Source organism: Eubalaena glacialis, chromosome X (genome assembly GCF_028564815.1).
Source record: "Eubalaena glacialis isolate mEubGla1 chromosome X, mEubGla1.1.hap2.+ XY, whole genome shotgun sequence".
In the NCBI taxonomy this organism is placed as follows: Eukaryota; Metazoa; Chordata; class Mammalia; order Artiodactyla; family Balaenidae; genus Eubalaena; species Eubalaena glacialis.
Genome location: NC_083736.1, coordinates 112766450 through 112787083, shown reverse-complemented (window position 1 = coordinate 112787083; position 20634 = coordinate 112766450). Strand labels below are relative to the sequence as shown.

At 35.6% G+C, this 20634-nt stretch overlaps 1 protein-coding gene across 8 annotated transcripts in view; it reads left to right on the top strand.

Annotated features, from left to right (window-relative positions):
* Positions 1–20634, top strand: part of THOC2 (THO complex subunit 2) — a 103561-nt gene that overhangs the window by 18015 nt on the left and 64912 nt on the right. For all 8 annotated transcript variants that reach the window (XM_061177837.1, XM_061177836.1, XM_061177832.1 and 5 more), the window contains exons 3-8: positions 786–877; positions 3062–3113; positions 7201–7271; positions 8137–8258; positions 8801–8934; positions 17561–17727. In XM_061177837.1, coding sequence (XP_061033820.1) covers positions 786–877; positions 3062–3113; positions 7201–7271; positions 8137–8258; positions 8801–8934; positions 17561–17727 — 638 coding nt within the window. The remainder of the gene's footprint in view (positions 1–785; positions 878–3061; positions 3114–7200; positions 7272–8136; positions 8259–8800; positions 8935–17560; positions 17728–20634) is intronic.

The window sequence follows — 20634 nt, the reverse complement described above, 5'->3', positions numbered from 1 at the left end:
ATCATCCCTTAGTATCTGCAGGGGATTGGTTCCAGGAGCCCCCTCTGATACCAAAATCCGAGGATCCTCAAGTCCCTTATATAAAATGGCATTGTACAGTGACTAAAGTCAGCCCTCCATATCTGTGGATGCAGAACCTATGGATACAGAGGGCTGAATGTATTTTAGTTTGAATTCTGATGGAAATAGAGGAGAAAATGAGTTTTGGGGGAGAAATTTCTCTGACAGTAGGATATGGGTAAAATTAAATTTTATATTTACTGCTATTCCTTATCTGTTGTCAGTGTAGCCCTGCGATTAAATTGACTATAATCTGAATATAGTTAGAAAAATCTGTGACTCTCCTGGCGAGAAGAATGGTTAGTTTATATTCACTTGCTAGAGTTCTATGCAGTCATTAAAAATAATTTCGTAGACTTTGGTAGCACGAGAAAATGCTTTTAAAAGTGTTTGTCAGGTAATCAGAATACCAAATGATGTAAACTATGAATGCAAGTATGTAAAATATGTAGACATATAGAAAAAGATTGGAAGTGCTCAAGCAGTAGTTATGTTATAGTAGTGGAGTCAAGGTTAACTTTTTTCTACTCTTTAAGTATTGTGTTTTTGTGAAAATAAAAGGAAAAAATCTGCTAGAGAAAAGCATTAGAAGTATAGTTTTCTTAATCATTATTGATGTTTATAATAATTCCGAGAAGTAGGAAATACGTAGATCTTCCCCTAGAGAGTCTACCTTTCATGTTCAAGAGACTGTGTCGTTACACTTTTTCTTTTATGTTTGACAGATTTCCAGCAAGCTCTTTATGAGTTATCATACCATGTCATTAAAGGAAATCTAAAGCATGAACAGGCATCTAATGTTCTTAATGACATTAGTGTAAGTATATATATGTTTTTTAAATTTGATAATTGTTACATATTTCTTTCTGCCTTTGATGCAAGGATCCCTGACGTGTATAACTTGTGTTTCATTTTATTCAAAATTATAATAGTGAATGTTTTAAGATAATATTGGTAAGCCATTGTTGCTAGACAGAAATATAGGTATTTTAATCTTTTTCTCTGGTTGTGAGTAGAGCAGGAAATATTATGTAAGCTGGGAGGGCAAAAAAAAAAAAAAAGCTCCTATAAAAAAATAATTTGGTTAGACTGTTCTCCCAGTATAGCATAACAAGGCATTTTCTTTTGTTTGTGGTTATGTTTAGAAATTAAATGTATTTTAAAAATTGAGGATTAAATTATTTTAAATTGAGGTTGTATGATTCTAATGTTCACTTGATGCTAATTTTCATGTTGTTTGTTGTTTGCTTTAGAAAATAATAACTAGATTTTTCCCTAACCTTTAAGTGGTTATTCTGTTTCACTCTTTTATTTATTAGAGAATTTAAGTTAGATTCAGACCAGATACTTTCCATGGTTGTTTGGTATTTGAATTGAAAGATGAACTCTCAAATTGTAAGGGTGTTTATTGTAAAGCAGGAGTTAAGTTTCATTTTATTACAAGTGGTGTATTATTCTATTATTATTAGGCTGGGTTTTATTACACTTGTATAAATAAAATTATCTGCCCGGTTGAGAACAGCTTTCATAATAAGTATTATTGAGGTGGTACCTGGAGTTTCTTGATGTCAGTATGAATTTCCCCTGTGCTGCTTTAAGCTTCTGTGGCCTTTTTCTTTGTATGATTTTTGTGCTTTCCCGAGGATGGTCTTAAGGACTTTCTATGTTTAGTAGTTGTGATTTTTTTCCCCCCTCATGTTGAGATGTATTTGAGCAGTAGAGGTTCAATATGAGTTTCTCTTTTACCTCTCAACTGTCTCTATCTGATTAGCTTGTGTTGGAGTAGTCTATTTCTTCAACAACTAATATTCCATGTTTGAAAACTCTTGTCTTGCTCTATTGTTTTGGAGCACTTGCATTCAAGTAGACGTAGCCAAATTTCATAGCCCTTAAGAAGAGACTAATGTCTGATCGGCAATTAAGGTTATTTCATTCTGTAAATTGGGCATCAGTATAGGGTTTAGTGTGTGAATGGAATTTGATTCTAATACTTTTCCCATTTATTGAAAATGAATAGTTCAAATGAACTTAATGTGTGTTTTGTTCTTACTTAGCTTCCCTTTCTTTGAGTCCTTAGTGATATATATACTTCTGCAGCTGGATTCTTTGTCGTGGCTAGATTCTCATAGTCCTATATTGCACTGTCCCATATCTTAGCCACAGAAACATATCTTGTCTGTCTCTTACAGCTACCAGTTTTTCCTTTAGAATTATATTTCTTTCCTTTACTCTCTGAAAATAGGCTAATTTTAGGGTTGCTATAGTGCCAGCAAACTAATTGCAATAATTGAACTATGATCCTTACTAATGGAAAATGGCTCTAAAATTGGGTGTGGGAGTGGGAAGTCAGGAGACAAATCTAGGATAAATGCTGAAGTATTCATCCAGAAATGAGGGGAGAGTTTCGGGTCAGTTTCTCCAAAGGCTGCAAACATCAGTGCATAAAGAAAATAAAGATAGATTTTTTGGTAATTATTTTCATCTTCAGAGAATCTTGAGTTATGAGACAACAGCTTGTAATTATTATTGCATTTTTTAGATTTTTGTTCTGATAATACTATGATTTTTGCATAGATCAGTGTTGACTCAGGCATGAGCACAACATTTAAAGTTTTAGATGAAAAATGTACCATATTTAACAGTCTTGCTTTAGGTAGGTGTAAGGTACTCCAAATTCCAGTGGTTTCTGACATGAAGCTTCACTGGAAAAATGTTAACTCATTTGTGTTCTTTATTATTTCCTGAGGTGCTTGTTTTAAGTTTCTTTTTTTTTTTTTAACTCAAGTTATTTCATGGTAGACATTTAAACATTTTTTCCAACCATTATCTCCCTCTTAATTTTCTCTATATTATGAAACTTGAAAACTTTTATTATTTGTCAACATAGTGGTATTAGGGTTTTGTTTTTAAGTTTTACTGAAGAGTGTTATTCTGAAACCATAATAATTGCTAATGTGCTATTCTAGTATTTACTATGAATAATTGTATTTTTTAAAATTAGGAATTTCGTGAGGATATGCCCTCCATTCTTGCTGACGTATTCTGCATATTAGGTAGGTATTAATAAGCCTTTATTTCACCTGTAAAAAGTGTTGTTTGGTAAATTAATGTACTGTGTTAAGTAAAATGCTTTCTTTCAAACTAAGGATTTTACAAATGTTTCTACAAATCTAGAATATATTGGTTTTTTTTACTTTATAGGGAATATATATTATAAGTCAAATGTGAGTACAGTTACTATTTATAAGCTAGCTTTAAATAGTTTTAGTTTATAATTCAAATAGTTTGAGTTTTTCAGAATGTATCTTTATATAAAACTGAGCTAAATTAAGTCATTTCAAGTAAAAAAACCAGGTTTTCTGAGGTTAAGTTAGTCTGAATTATTCAGATTTTAGTAACCACATAATTAATATTATTCAATGCAGATTATCAATGAATGTCAGAATCTCAAACTTAGGATACTCAAGAGGTATTTACTTTACTATTGTACTCTTTTGATTCTTCTTAATTTTAGAGAGAGCAAGAAGAGCCAAAGTAATCAAAAGTACTTTTGTTTTGAGGATGAGAAACCAGCTTTGGAAATAGCAACTTCTCTATTTGTCCAGAATAAATAAGAATTCATGCAAGATAAGAAAGGAATATTTCTTTGACTTAGAACAAAAGGTAGTGTCCCTCCATGGGAGGCATGGATTTAAAAAATAATGTATATTACAAATATATTTCTCTGATTTTAAATCTGAATTAAAGTATCTTTGAGCACAGTTTTCCTCATCAGTCTTATGCATTCTGTAACTTTGATCTGTTAGAAAACATTACCAAACATTATAATATTCGCTTTAAAATATGACTTATCCTCTGAGAGTTTGTCAAGCTGGAATGAATTATTTTAGCTCATTAATCTTAACTCTTAGAATTAGATAGGTTACTTAAATGTCTTACTGAGAATCCCAAATTTGATTGCAACAAATCTAAATGTCTGGTCCTTGATCCTTCAGGACGCTTAAGATTTTATAACAACAGTAAGGTTGGGAACAGGTCAAAATGTGTGTGGACCGTGAGTGATAGATGAAAAGACCATTGATTGGTGACCGTATGTCCCCTTTTTGTTTTGTTTTCCTGGCGTAATTATTAATTGTGCCTTCTTTCAATCTTCAAACTATCCTGGTTTAGATGATAAAGTATTTGTTCATGCTATCTATTGGATTGATTGATTTATGCCAACAACAAAAACCTTTTAAGCTTAATTTTTAGAGCAGGCACTAAAGATGTTATATTATGTTACTAATAAATATAACACGAGACAGGTTTCAATTTAGAAAATTGTTTGTTTTTACTATAAATTTGTAAGACTTAAAGAGTGATTTGTAGGTACCATTGTGTGGAAGCTGTTGTTCATTGATAGTGTCAGGAGTACATTTTATATCTTTCTTTGGGTAATCATCAATTATCAGCTTACTAGTAAGTTCTAGTAATTTCTTTTTTTTAATTAGGATAATTAAAGGATAATTAGGATGACTTATTAGGATATATTTTCCCTTCATAGTTATTTAGTTATATAATATGAATTATTATTACAAGTCATGGCTTTTTACTAGTAACATGAATTCATGAAGATGATGTTTGGTTGCTCTTGGGAAATTTCTTTTAGCCTATCCAGTCCATTTTTACAAGCAAGATTAGGACGGCAAACTTGGAAAGAGAATTTCCCTCACCTGCCCCCTCACTCACGTACCCCCACCCCTTGGCAGAAAAAAAATGATCCAAGGGTGACCCCAGACCAAGGTAGGGGAATTGGAGTAAGAACGCGAGCTACCTCTAATAATAATGATGATGATAATTATAATGATGATCACAGTAATAATAATGTAGGTGCCATTTTGGAGCACCTTCTGTATGTTAAGCATTTAATTTCATTTTAATCCTCACAGCAATTTCTGTAAGGTAGAGATATGGATCAGAAAATCAAAGCTCAGAAAAGTGATTTTTCAAGGCCACACAACTAGTATAAGGCAGGGTTTGAACCTGGGTCCTTTTGGTTCTAGAGTCCATGATCTTTCTAGTATATCATGTTCTCTTTCTAATATTTTAACAGTTATAAGAGAAATCAGTGCTGTACTTTCCTGGTTAAGATAACAATTTCCTTGAAAAGATTAATCATGTAAGGGTGAGGGGGCCTGAGAGCTATATTAACCCAAAAGGAGAGTCTGATGTGACTTGATGCACTGATGGGACCTCTGAGCTGGGTTAGGTGGTTGGTGATACTGGGCCTAGAGTTGGAAATGGCTGAGGGCTTTTTAGGAAAATCAGAGGGAAATTAAAGAAAACTTATTAGGTGCTGATTTGGGGTTGAGGAGTCAGAAATAATGAATGAATAATGAATAATGAATGGTTTCATAAGTTAGAACAAAAAGAATAAAGAAAACAGGGAAAGCATAATTGGGATAATAGAGTCCTATATTGATTATTGAGATAGTTTAGCCAAGAAATTTACTGAGGTCCCATTAAGCATTTCCTAACATGGTCAGAACCCAGAGAGTTGTATCTTAATCAGGTCCGATGGCTAAGAGGAGAGTAGACTTTACTACTTGAAGCAGATGAACCTGCTACCCAAATGCTCTCATCTTGGGGACTTTGGAGGTAGATCTTAGGGACTGTAGGGCCTTTGAGGGTAGATAGATATTGGTTAAAAGAATAGGCCCACTTTAGTCCTGACCCCTCAAGATCAGTATCCTTGAAGTTCTAGGCTGAGGAGGGACCAGAAGACTAGATAATGAGGAGACAACTAGGAGTCCCTGGAAGGGATTGTTGAGATACACACGGATTAAAAGTCTTATTGATAGATTGAGATTGTACTGCAATTTACATTGTATAAATTACACCCCGAAATTCCCTTAATACGCTTGAGCTGACTGTGTGCTTAGCTGTAGTGGCCAGAATATTGGGAGATGGCACTGTCCAAGAAGGAAAAGTGGAGAAGGGCCAGGAACATGTGGATGTGTTTAATGATAGGTCCTCTTCTCTTTTGATTCTTAGTGATGGCAGTAGAAAGTAAACTGAAGCAAAGCAGTTGTAGGATGTCTGTCTGGGGGAGCCCGGGAACTCTTAGAGGGCAATTTTTATTACATCACTAAAATCGGTGCCTTTTTCTATAGCACATTCTAAATATGAATTGACTTTAAAAATAAGGTAATGGTGTGTAATCAGTTAAAACAATAATCCTGAGATCAATTTTGTAATCCTGCTAATCCTGGTTGAAGTTTTTGATGCTTAGCATTTAGAGCTAATTGTTTATTTCCTCTATACTTTAGATCAGAAAATTGTTTGACAAATTTTTTGAATAATGTACTGAAACTCAAGGAGGTCTCAGTTTTTAAAAAAAATATTTCAGTAGGAAGAAAATGAAAATCTTGAGTGAAGTTTTGTTTGCTGACTAGAATTGTAATTCAAAATAGGATGTTAAAAATATCTTTTAATACAGTTTTCATAGAGTTGGTGACCAAGTAGCTTGGTTAGAACATGGTACCAAGGTGGCCAAAGTCAAGGGTTTGATCTTCATGAGTAATAGGATCTTTAGTATTAGAAGAGATCTTTGTTGTCACCCAGTTCAGCTTTTTCCCTTAGCATCTCTGACATGTGGTTGTTTAAACTTTGCTTGAATGTTTCCCTTTTTTTTTTTTTTGGCCGTGCTGCGTGGCTTGTGGGATCTTAGTTCCCCAACTAGGGATTGAACCCTGGCCCTTGGCAGTGAAAGCGCCAAGTCCTAACCACTGGACCGCCAGGGAATTCCCAAATGTTTCCATTTTTGAAAACAGTATTTTTTGGAAGCTTTGTTGCTTGCAGTGCCTTAGCACATAGCTCCATAATCAACTTACCATTTTATGGATATGCCATTGGTCACAAGGTCAGTTTTTCAGTATCAGGAGAAATTATAAATATTTATAAATTATAGGTATTTATAAATCTTTAAGTATTCATATGCACATGAAGGACTGCTTATGCTTACCACAGTTTAAATTTTTTCCCCAAATTCAGAATGAGGCATTTTAAATTTAGCTAGTTTTAAAGAAAACAGGTATCGTATTATAGTTCTGGAGTCTAGAAAAATCAAACTTTCATCTTTCTTTTTCTTTGTCATTATAGATATTGAGACAAATTGTTTAGAAGAAAAAAGCAAGAGAGACTATTTTACACAATTGGTATTAGCATGTTTGGTAAGTTTTAAAAAATACTTTCCATTTCTAAATTTTATGTGGAATGATTGTAATCACAGATAATCATGTTAATGGAGGAGGATATTGACATTCAGTTGACTATTCATTATAAGGTGAGATTTGGGTTTTGAAATGGAATGCTTTGTAAAATTAGACATGCTAATTTTTTTCTACGAAATAAGCATGCTACCATATCACTTAAACTATCTATGCATAGAAAACCTTTGGTGATATTCCTGACCTAGTAAGTTCCTAACTAAGGAAAAGGTAAGCATCTATCAAGTGAGTAGAAATGATATGGACAGCTTTTAAACTGAACAATTTTTCATAAACTATTAGGCAAGGAGAAAAAGAATGGAGGTAGTTTAAAAATAATTAATTCTAGAGCTCATCATAATCATTGTCTAGCAAGCCATTTTATGTTCATAAATTTAAAACCAAGGTGGAATGCCATTACTCAGACCTGGAAGAATGTCCTTGTCTTTGCTGCAAGGACAGACACTAGAATTTGACTTAAACAGTAGAAACCAAAGAAGGCTGAAATGCTGCATTATCTTAAAGAAAATTCAGTTGACAGACTCAATTTTAATCAGAATTACATCTGTAGTTCTTGTCATTTGTAGGTTGTGTACAGCATGGCATATAATTTTTAGTGAATTTTTTAAAAGCTGTATGTTTCAGTACTTGGAGGGTCATCATTTTTGTTATTGAAGTTCCAAGCCTTTTAATAAAGTTGTTGATGTATATATATATAAGGTGATTTTAATATTCTTATTTGGGAAAATTATTTTGAATATGTTTTAAGATTGTGAATGCATAGTTGGAATGCTGAGGAGTAAATGGCCTTTAATATTTTTTAATACAGTATTTAGTTTCAGACACAGTTCTAAAGGAACGCTTGGATCCAGAAACATTGGAATCGTTAGGGCTTATCAAACAATCACAGCAATTCAATCAAAAGTCAGTTAAAATCAAGACAAAACTCTTGTAAGTACAAGTATTTTTATGTTGCAGATCAAGTACCTGAGCATGTTTTTTAGTTCTCATGTTGAATACTAGAAGTTTCTAAAGGCGTTTTGAAGATTTTTGTTGTTGTTGCTGTTAGCATGTGTCTTGTGTTTTTTCCTTTTAAGAGTAGCCTACGGTTATTGAGTCAGCAGTGAACTTTACCTGTGTGAAACCAATGTTAATTTTTTTCCGTGTTAGAAGTTAAAATAATATTCAATGCTTTTATTACTACCAATAAAATAATTTACAGCTGTGGCTTTAAGGTATATTCTTGTCAATGATGGAAATAGTGTTATGTTATTAGCGATATCCTTTCCTTGTGTAATTAACATTGGGGTGTCCCTTAAGAATCACTGTTATTTTCTATCGTAAAAGATAGACAAAGAGGTAAACTTTCAACAACTGTTCTTATGATTGTTTTATGTAAGAGAGTAAGAAAATTCAATGAGAAGAATACAATACTCTTATGCAAGCTTGTTAATTGAAATTAATTTTATCTGCTTTATGATGTTTAATTTCAGTTATAAGCAGCAAAAATTTAATTTGTTAAGAGAAGAAAATGAAGGTTATGCCAAGCTGATTGCTGAATTGGGGCAAGATTTATCTGGAAATATTACCAGTGATTTAATCTTAGAAAATATCAAATCTTTAATAGGTAAGACGTATATCTATATATACTATGTGTTGCTAAGATAAATTTTTTTAACTGTTGAAGAATATCCATAAAGACAAAACTAGTGCATTCCCTATAGTTTTTTGTTTTTAAATTAAGAAACGAGAGAAGTGTCTAGCTTGTACTTTTAAGATTATTATCAATAATAAAAAAATTTGGGATGATATTTATAAGAAATCTTTTTGTTACTCTTACCTTTGTGTTTGTATTAGTTTCTGCTCTCTAATATTTCTATCTTTAATTTTTAAGTATTTTCCAATAATTTTATGGAGGGCAGAAAATAAGTAAGCAAATGTGAAACTTCAATAAAATCTTCGGTGAACTCTTGAAATGTGGAGATGTTTAGTTCTTTTGAACTTGATTTTAAAAATACCGAGCAACTTTGATACACATTTTATTTTATCTTTACAACAGTCTGTTAAAGTAAGTGCAGATGTTGTAAAAGTGTAACAAATAGGAAAGTGTTACTTTCCCTACCTTTTAAATAGAATTTCTTTAGCATTGTTCTTTTTATTTGCATTGAGCATTTGGAGGAAATAGTTGGCTTCTATAGAAAGGAGGAATGAATGATAGAAAAATAGGGTACTCCTGATTTTTCAAGAATGGAAAGAATTTTTGCTATTTGTTAGGTGTTATGCTATCTCAGGGAAGATTTTGCAACACCTAGATGTCTTAAGTTTTGAGACCTGTTGGAAAAGTCATATTTCCTGCTTCACTGGTTATATTTTAGAGGATGCTTATGCTCAATTCTCAGTTCTTTCTCTGTTTTTTAATTTATGGATGAGAAAGAGAGAGGAGGTGTCCCAATCCTTATCCCCTTTCTCCAGTGGGGACCCAGATAAAACCAGATTTACTACAGTAATTTTTGTTTTTAGCTTAAGCTTTTGGTGGCCAACAGGTATAGAGGTAAGGAGCTTTTAGTTTAAATTTACCCTTTTCTTTGAAGTAAGTCTAGTTCTGGCAGCTGTTTTAGTCTCTTTGCTACTTTCTTCCATTGTCAAATTAACACCAAGACTGGCAGCCCTCTAAGGCTGCAGGTCTCTTGCTTACCTGTGTAGCAGTGACCCATTAAAAAAAAATCCTCCTGTAGGGTTTCCTTTCTGTTCTTTCCAGGGTAGGCTCTACATTTTTCCTGCAGAATTTTGATCCAGTTTGAGATGTTTGTCAGTACTGCCTTGCTATAAGTTTGTCTTTCCTTATATACTGCCATGTACTCTCTTAAGATGGTATTCCCCACAAAAAAATTCTCTGCTGTATAAGGTTCTCACTTTTTTTTTTTTTTTTTTACTTTATCTGCTTATTTGTTGATATCTCTTGTCTGTCCTTGTTTCTTCTATTTTTTTGTCCTTGTGAGTTTATACTTTTTTAGTCCTTTGTTATTTTGGGAACATTTCAAAGAGGGATTTTCTTGAAAGTGTGCTTTTATCTAACTGGGAAAAATGTATGCTGTGTACTTTCTTTTCTTGAACTTTGTCCCCATAGAGAACAGGTTATGTTACTGTCTCTGAAGAACAGTGTGACAGTCACAACTGCAAGCTCATAACTCACATGGATATTCCATGAGTATAAACAATTTGATTTCTTGGGCTAAACCTCTGTTCTAGTCCATCAGGTGTACTGCAAAGCATGCTAGCCCAGAAACACTCAAATGCCACCTCCGCAGTGTAGCCTTATATGGCCACCCCCCACCCCGACACTCCCTGTGGTTCACTGTCTTTCTTCTGAGCACTTAACACCATATAATGTGCACCGTATTTTATGCCACACCCCCACTGGAATGTAAGTAAGCTCCATGAGGACAAGGGTTTTTGTCTGTTTTGTTTAGTACCTCTAACCTCAGTGCCTGGTACGTAGGTGTTGGATAAATACTCATCAAAAAACGAATGAATGTTTCCCCCTTTCTAGTAGAGTTTATAGTGATTCTTAGCCTCTTTTCCCTGACATGGAAGATTTGAGAAAGTTCATCTTCCTGGCTTAGTGTTTGTTTCTCTTTGGCTAGCTGATTCCCTCCTCCCCCATTGTCTGAGAAAGGAATTTTTCATTGACATTAAAGTTGAGGTTAAGACTTCAATTCCAGTGAGTACTCACTCTTTAAGAGTTAGAATTTATCAGATTCCCCCTCAGTGCAGACTTCAGGTAGGCCTTGTCTCATCTGTCCAGAGCAGTTCACTAACATAGCATCCTGCTTTTCATGGCATCTTTGGATGAGTTTCCTCTTGTTTATTCCCATTGCTTTCTCTTTAGGAGCAACCTAGACAGATAATACCTTATACAAAGCTATCTCAGGTCTGATCTCCTTCACCGGCCATTGGCAGAACTGATATCTGGTTTGGGAGGCATGCATTTTTTTTTTAAATAAATTTATTTATTTATTTGGCTGCATTGGGTCTTCGTTGCTGCACGTGGGCTTTCTCTAGTTGTGTCGAGCAGGGGCTACTCTTCGTTGCGGTGCACGGGCTTCTCATTGCGGTGGCTTCTCTTGTTGTGGAGCAAGGGCTCTAGGCTCGCAGGCTTCAGTAGTTGTGGCACGTGGGCTCAGTAGTTGTGGCTTGTGGGCTCTCTAGAGCTCAGGCTCAGTAGTTGTGGCACACGGGCTTAGTTGTTCCGTGGCATGTGGGATCTTCCTGGACCAGGACTGGAACCCGTGTTCCCTGCATTGTCATGCAGATTCTTAACCACTGCGCCGCCAGGGAAGTCCCGAGGCATGCATTTTAGATACACTTATATTTCAGGGTACTTGGTCTGATCAGGAGAAATCCTTATTTATCATTCTATAGTTAAAAGGTGGTCACTTGCTCCCTAAAAGATTCTGGCACATCAAAGTGTTTATGTCCTAAATATAATAAACAGTATATCCTATCAGATAGCCTTGGGCTGTTTACTGCAAGAAAGCAAGGAATAGGAACCATTATGAGTCTGCCTGGTGTTTGTCTGACAGTAAGCTTGAAAAACTTAATAGGAATGGATAGTGATTATTAGTCCCTTGAGCTGCCATATCATAGATGCCTCTCAAATGATCCCTGCATCAAGATGGCAAAAAGCATCTTTTAGAAATTAGAGGAAAGCATATCAGAGATGGACTCTTTGGCCGTGCCACGTGGCTTGTGGGATCTTAGTTCCCTGACCAGGGATTGAACCTGGGCCCTCGGCAGTGAAGGCATGGAGTCCTAACCACTGGACCGCCAGGGAATTCCCAAAGATGGACTCCTTTGATTGCTGAACTAAACTATAAGCACTCTACTCTTCTGAATGCCCTTCAAAAAAGTAATAGCTAGGTATTCTTTTCTTTCTTCTAAATTAGTGGTCAGCAAACCTTTTCTTTAAAGGATGAGATAGTAAATATTTTTTTCCTTTGTGGGTCATATGGTTTTTGTTGCAGCTACTCACTTTTGCCATTGTAGTGTGAGAGCAGCCATGGACAACATGTAAATAAATGAATGTGTCTGTGTTCCAGCACAACTTTATTTACAAACATCGAATGGATTTGACCCATAGGCCATGGTATGCTGATCACTGCTCTAAGTCAGAAGTTCTGGCTAAAAATTAGTCATGGAGCTAGCTTACTTGAGTTTGTTTGTTTGTTTATTTATTTAGCTGGCTGTGCTGGGTCTTAGTTGCGACACGTGGGATCGTTGCCATGTGCAGGATCTTTGTTGTTGTGTGTGGGATCTTTAGTTACGGCATGCGGGCTCTTAGTTGCAGCATGTGGGATCTAGTTCCCTGACCAGGGATCGAACCCAGGCCCCCTGCATTGGGACCGTGGAGTCTTATCCACTGGACCGTCAGGGAAGTTCCGAGTTTGGTTTTGGAGACTGAAAATGGTTCTTCCTTGTTTTGGGTTTAGTGGTCCAGGATCTTTTTGGCCTTGGCTCTCTGATCCTTTCCTTCTCACCCAGAATCAGAGCCCTCTTCACCAAACCGCAGGACCTTCATTTGTCGCCTGGTGTCCAAGATTGTAGATTTGGCTGGAGATGGGGAAGGGTGGGGTGAGAGTCTCTCCTCCTTCAGTCTCACAGGTCCTCTTGGTTGCTTGTTAAGTGACCAGAGAAACATTAAAAACAAAATAAAATCCCAAGTCAAATGATTTTATTCTTTGGTAGATTATGGGACATTTAATCGCTTTGACTACATTATCTTGAGTGTACTTAGTATTTTGTCTTTGGATCAGTATGAATATAAGAGCCATTAAGCCTTGAAGCTTCTTATCTTTTTGTCAACTCTCTCCTATCCCTTGGAAAGGGAAACCAGTTGACTGCTTCCTTTCCCTAAGGTTTTGCTTTACTGGAGTTTCTTTACTATACACTAGTTATGAAGAAGTTGTTTATCTCTACTATGAAAAAGAAGACAGCAATTGGTGTTCTCAAGCATAGTTGTTTTTACAATTATACTTTTGTTGGGTGCATTTCTCTGCATCTTGGCTCTCTGGTTCTTGCCTTGAGATGTGCAGTGTTTTGCAAATACTATTTCTTAGAAATGGTCTAGCATAAGTTATTAGCCTGTTTTAGTCCATTCAGGCTTCTGTAACAAAATACCACAGACTGGGGGGCTTATAGACAACAGAAACGTACTTCTCACAGTTTTGGGGGCTGGAAGTCCAAGATCAGGGTGCCAGAATGGTTGGGTTCTCATGAGGGCCCTCTTCCGGGTTGCAGACTGCTAACTTGTTGTATCCTCACATGGTAGAAGGGGCAACGGAGCTCTCTTTTTAAAGGGCATTAATCTGATTCATGAGACTATGCTCTTATGACCTATTCACCTTCCAAAGGCCCCACCTCCTAATACCATCACATTGGGCATTAGAATTTCAACATATGAATTTTGGGGGTACAAAAAACATTGAGACCATGGTATAGCCTGTTTCTAAAGTAATTCTACATGCCAGAGCCAGATCATGTCCTTTTGTTCAAAACATGGTTTTTCTTTGTCTTGTAAGGTTTATTCTGTCAGGAACATGATGGTTGACGCTATCATTCTGTTTTCTTGTCTGAAATGTACAGGCTGGACATCTCTCCCAGTCATGTTTACAATATTACCTTGGCCTTTTTGTTTCTGTTAAGAATCTCAATTTGACCTATTCTTAAAAGAACCATTGTCACTTTTATCATATTTTTGGCCTCTAGTTGCAATTACTTGCTCTAATATACTGGCCATCTTGTCCATCTTTGGGGAGCCTTCAGTTACTTTTCAGTGCATTTTTTCAAAGATGTATCATCCAAAAGGTGTGAACTCTCCTCAAGGGTAGGGAAGGCATTTTATTAATCTCTGTATCACAAGCACCTGGCACATAGTGGGTAGTTATTTAATGTTTATTTAAATGAAGGAATGAATCCATGGCCATTACAGGTCCACCATTTAAAAATGTTTCCACTTCCGATATGGTTCCCTGTTTGTTCCTCAAAAGGCACGTGTGTGTGTATATTCCTTAATGTAGCTGGTGGTAGAGGTAGGGAGCTAGGCTTATGATCTATCTCAAGATCACATGACTATTGATGCTTGGGCTGGATAAAAGCCTTTTTTAAGATGTTTGAGCACAAGAGTGTCTGTTCTACCACAGCTGCCATTAGAAAAAAATTATTTTGGACATTTCAAGCTTACTTATTGTTACTAAAATCTTGTATGTGAAATAGCTTAACTGTTATTTAGCAAATCTCTAAGGTTTTAAAAATGGTTTTCTAAGTCCTTGGTTTGGCTACTTTTTCCATATTAGGTAGCATAGGTCATTCCAACTGATTGGACTAACTTATGGCACCTGAGACATATAATAGAAAATTCCTAAGCCAGTTTTTCTTTTGTGAAAGATACAAAGGTTGTTATCTATTATAAATAAAAGTTGCATCCCTTTTGTGTAGGTTACTACCTTAAATTGCCTCTGGAAAGAAATTGGTAGTTAGTTGACTGTACAAATCACTGTTAAAATAGCCTTCATGGAATAATACTGTTTAAACAAAACATAATGTCAACGGTTCATATTGTAGCACATTGAAAATATAAACTTTAAAGCAATGTGAATGAAACACATTTCCATGTAACATGTTGCTGTTCTAGTCCTTATTCACAAGTTTTGTGGATGTAGCATAATGGGTAATTATAAGCCAGCCATTTTTTCAAAAGTATATTCAATGTATCTTTTGTCCTCTCTGACAGAGTAGAGCATTATTCATTTTTATTTAGTTGATTGAACTTTTATATTTAGTAAATATAGGAGCAGTTATAAGGTTGGAGAATTTGCTAGATCTTACTTCCATAATCTGTTGTCAGTGGCTTTTTTTTTCCAGCTTTATCTAGGCATAATTGATATACAGTAAAATGTGCATGTTTGAAGTGTACAGTTTGAGTTTTAACACATGTATACACCTGTGAAAACATCACCACAATCTAGATAATGCACATTTCTATCACTCCCCCCCCCCACCCAGTTTCCTCTTGCCCCTTTGTATTTCATTCCCCCCCGTACTTCCTCTTTTCTCCTCCCCAGGTAATCAGTGATCTGCGTTCTAAACTATAGATTAGTTTGCATTTTCTATAATTCTTTTATAAATGGAATCATATAGTGAGTTTTTTTTTTTTTTTGGTCTGGCTTATTTCATTCAGCATAATTATTTTGTAATTCATCCATGTTGTTGCTTGTATTGGTAGTTCTTTCCTTGTTATTGTTGAGTAGTATTCCACTGTATATTCTACAATTATACTGTACTACAGTTTGTTTATCCATTCACATGTTGATGGATATTTCAGAGTGTCCTATTATAAATAAAGCTGCTGTGAATGTTTGTGTACAAGTCTTTGTATGGACATAGACATTTTTTCTCTTGGGGTAAATACCTAGGAATGAAATGGCTGGGTCATGGTAGGTGTTAAGTTTAACTTTTAAGGAAACTGCCAATTTTACAAAGCAGTCGTACTGTTTTACATTTTGTATTTCCACCAGCAGCATTTAAAAATTCCAGTTGCTATTTTGGAGTCACTTGTACATTCATAAGCCATACTTTTTGGGGGTGCAAGGACAGGCAAAAATATTTAGAAGTTTTCTTCCCAGAACTTTAGATAAACATCTCTTTGGAGAATTTATGAAAGTCTGGAGCTCTTTTCAGTAAGAGATGATCACTGTGTTGGTCCTTTCTTTCCTTAGTATGAGAGAAATGGAAGAAAATGTATTCTTAACTTTGCGTTTCATAAAAAGAGGAAAGAAATACTTCTTGTATTTGGAGAGTTTGGTTTTCTAAGTGATTGCTAAGATACTGCAAATTAGACATTAGTTTTATAGCATTTAATATACTTAAGTGTGGAGATAATAGAAGTAACTCTGGAAATCATTAATAGGATATATAAGAATTTTCTTTGAAAAATCCTCTAAGTCATCCATAAGGTATAGTGTTTAGACCTAACATCTCTCCCTAAGTTAACACAGTTGTTCTTTTTCCTCCAGCGTTAGAAGAAATCAGTGTTTATTTGCTTGCCCCAGATGAAGTGGTTAGCTTGCATTTAGGGACTATGCCTAATGAAAAATACGTAATTAAAAATACTAGAATTCCATTCAGCTTGATGCACAAGGCATGAGGGAACTGATATAAACTGAGGGAACAGCCGATTGATATGCTCACTCTGGGTCATAAGCATACATTATATTGAGAGGAATGGTGGGTGGAATTGACTATATCATTTAAATTCTCTCTTTTGTTTATTTTGCTATGTGTAAATGGTTGCATTCTCAAATTAAATGCACATACGATGTGACTGTGCTATAATATAATTATGGTAACAGCTGAAGCTGAATACAAATAGAGGTAATAATGTATTAAGAGTAGGGTGGCTGATAGGAATGTTTATTAAATTCATGTCTATTGGCCCTTTTTAGCTTACCCTAGGAGATTAGCAAGGATAAGTAGCCATCGGTACCTATTAAGTGCTTCTTTCCCTTCCCTTTCCTGCTCTACCTAGATTGTTTTCTTCCTTCTCTGTTTGCTTGTGTTTTGTCCCCAACTCCTTGTATTCTCATCTCTTTAGTATTAGCAGTATACCTGTTTTCCTTTAGAATGCTGCCCAAAACTATGAATGTACAATTATATTTTGTAGTTTTGTTGTATATGTAAGATAAACTAAAAAATGATTATAAAAATCATGCTCTACTTTCATGAACCTGAACTTTTAACTCATTTGTCAACATTCCAAACACTTCTGCATAAAACATAAAAAAACCTTTAGTTGCCTAACTCGTAAGATGTATTGTTTGATTTTCATATTTTGCTAAGAATTAAAAATGTGAATCTCTTTCACTAGCGTGAGTAATCAAGAACTGATGAGGTGATGTGGCATAGAAGAAATTTCACTTGACTTAGTGTCACAGGTCCTGGGCTCCAGCCTAAGCCCTGTCATTAACCCACTTTGCAATCCTGGGCAAGTCATATTTCTCATCTGTAACATGTGGGGAGTAGCCGTGATGACCTTGAAAATTACGAAGATTTCCCTCTGGGGCAGGGGAAGCAAACTTGTAAAAGAAGTTGTTTTTAAAAACATTTTTATTTTATGTATGTTGTCCCTGAAGGTTAATGGCTTTTCTAGAAATTATGTATAATCACTTTTGAATTTGTGTATATCTCATCTGTTGCAGGATGCTTTAATCTGGATCCCAATAGAGTTCTGGATGTCATTTTAGAAGTGTTTGAATGCAGGCCAGAACACGATGACTTCTTTATATCTTTATTAGAATCTTACATGAGTATGTGTGAACCGCAAACACTGTGTCATATTCTTGGGTTCAAATTCAAGTTTTACCAGGTAAAGAAAAATATGTGTGTGTGTGTGTGTGTGTGTGTGTGTGTGTTTATGTGTGTATGTATGTTAATTTTGTGATTTTATATGTAAAATTTAATTTGAATTTTATTTCTTAATGACTGGTTTCAGCTCAGCCATTCTAGCAGAGGGGATAGAAAAAACTACATTAGTGGTATGAATGATGTGATGTGAAAGCCTAGAAGAAAGCATAATACATTTTTGCCTTGAGAGAGATGGAGTCAGGGAAGACTTCACAGATAGAACCTTTTTTAAACCTGGTCCTTGAAGGATGAGTAGGTGTTTGTTGAGAGTTGTCTGGCAGAAGTAACAAATAGTGTGTCAGTGAAGACGTGGCAGTATGAATGTACGTGACATATTGAAGAAATGGTACATAGTCTCATGTGGCTGGATTGTAAGATGTGGGGAAAAGAAGGGACAGGAAGTGAAGTTGGAAAGGTTGGCACAACTTTAGATTGTCAAGGGTCTTGAACACTGTGTTGAGTTAGAATTTTATTGTACAGGTAGTTACCATTGGAATTTTTTATGGATGTGAATAAATTCTTGAGGCATATCTTAAATCATTTTTCACTTAAACCACTACAGTAGTTATCTTGCAAATCTATGCCTCTGATTATTTCTCTTTCAGTCCACCTTTCATATTATTACTACTGTTACATTCTGAAAGAGATCTAATTGACTCACTGCTTAAAAACCTTTGCCTGCAGGATGAAATTCAGACTTCTAAATGTGGCAGAAAAGGCTCTTCACCATCTAGCCCCATTCTTTCTTTCTAGCCTCATCTTTAATGATTTTTTCCCTCAAACCTCATATTCTAGTCATATTCAATTACTAGCCATTTCCTGAACTTAGGTAGGGGCATTGCTATGTTTGGACCTCTGTTTACATACAGTTCTTTATAACTAGAAAACTGTTCTTACCCACCCCCTCTCGCCTATCTTTTCTTCATCTTGTAAACTCTTATTTATTCTTTAAGGTCAAGTGCTACTTGCGCTATAAAGTTTTGGTGGGCACTTCACCCATGCATAATTAGTCACTTCTTAAACTCTGTTCTCATAAAACTTGACACAGGCTTCTAGCACTTATCAGGTTATATTAGAATAAACCATGTCTGTCTCCTTTGCTAGATTGTTAGTCATTTAGGATGGTCTATATTTTACTAATTTCTCTGGATTAATTTATTGCTTAGCCTATAGTAAATGTTCACTAATTACTACAAATGAGTGATCTATGTTTTAGGAAGATAACTCTCTGGATAGCATGGAGGATTTTAATGTAATAAGGCCTCTGTTGCCTTTTTGGTATAGCTTTCCTAATTTGTCTACCTGCCTGGGATATTCAACTAGTCAAGAAATACTCATTTATTGAGTTTTTAGGGTATGTTGTTGCTTTGCTAAGCACTGAGGATACTCTGGTAAAGAGTGTCTATTCCTGTCCTCTGGAGCTCACGTTCAGCATAGTAAGACAGTTTTCTTTTAGGATTCTCAAATATATACCACCTACTGCCTTTGCTTATCTTCAGTTTTCCATTTCTCTGGAATGCTCCAGAAGAGAAATTAGATCAGAACTAAAAGCATATAGCTTTTTGATACCAAACAAGATGAATGGCAAGGTTTTGGGGCAAGAGCATTTCACCTTTGTTCAAAAATTAGTGATGGCAGACGTTCCTATTCCTACCAGTAGCCAGGGAGTCCACTCTTAGTACAGAGAAAGAGAAGTTCAACTGTTTCATCACATTTTAAGAGGCACCTTGATTGCTTTGGGTTTGAGAACATGAAGCCAACTGCTGAAGTGACAGGGTAGCTGAAATTTAACTTGGGCATGATTAGTTAGAATATAGGTTAGGGCTTTGGAGACTGAGGGTTTCAGAGCATATTGCAGTGAATATGGATGACCTACTGCTTCATATCAAGTATTGTTGAATGTGAGTTTCAGAATTAAAAATTTTTATATGAAAATATTCCTCATAATGGTAACACTTTTTGAGCTGAATTAAAATATCCATGGGGGTTGACCAATGTTAGAATGATCCTTTTTTTAGTAGATCATGGGGCCTTTGTCTTATATGAGAAATACCCAACCAAGAAACATTTGATTTAGAAATGACCTATTATTGGAAAGAGTAACCCTTGTATTGCTCTGTATAGCACCATTCCCTTATTTCTATTGCCTGAGCTATCTTGTTTTGAGAATCTGCAGTCTTAAGGACCACTGCGGGCAGGGGAAGAAATGTCAGGGATTTTAGATAATTTGTGGTCTTGGGAGGTAAAGTAGGAAAAGCCATGAAAATAAAAAACTGCTTAGGGCATGTAACCTGGGGACTTGGCTCCTAGGCGTGTATGCTCACCCTGTGTATTGGTCCCTTGCCTAACTCCACTCTCCCCTCCCCATCACTACCTGAAAATGTTTACTCCCACTGACCATAACCCACGTTTTCACCAGTTGGAAATTATTTGGATTAACAGGCTTCTTTTAATTTTTTTCCTTAATGCTTAGGACTTCTAGGCAAAGGTAATTATTTCTGCTATGAAGTCAGTGAGAGTGATTTTAATTCTGGTTTCAACCTGGGGTCAGCTATACTGGATGTTTTGACTTGGAAGGGTGGTACGGATGTAAACAGTTTTAGGGCACATGACCAATTTGGAAAATTGGGCAGGTACGTCTGTTTGATTCTCCTAACAGGGATTGCTACAATAGAGGGTTTAGGGACAGCATGAAGGTCAGCACAAAGGGCAGGAAGAAAGGAGTACTAGAAAGTATGAGGGTATTGAAAGACAAACTTGGCTGGAGTTGTCTTGCCACAGGAAAGAGGAAGGAGATGATGACTCTCACCCTTGATTTCTGGATTCAAAACACAGTAATAGTAGTAATAGTACCATGGTCAGGCACCGT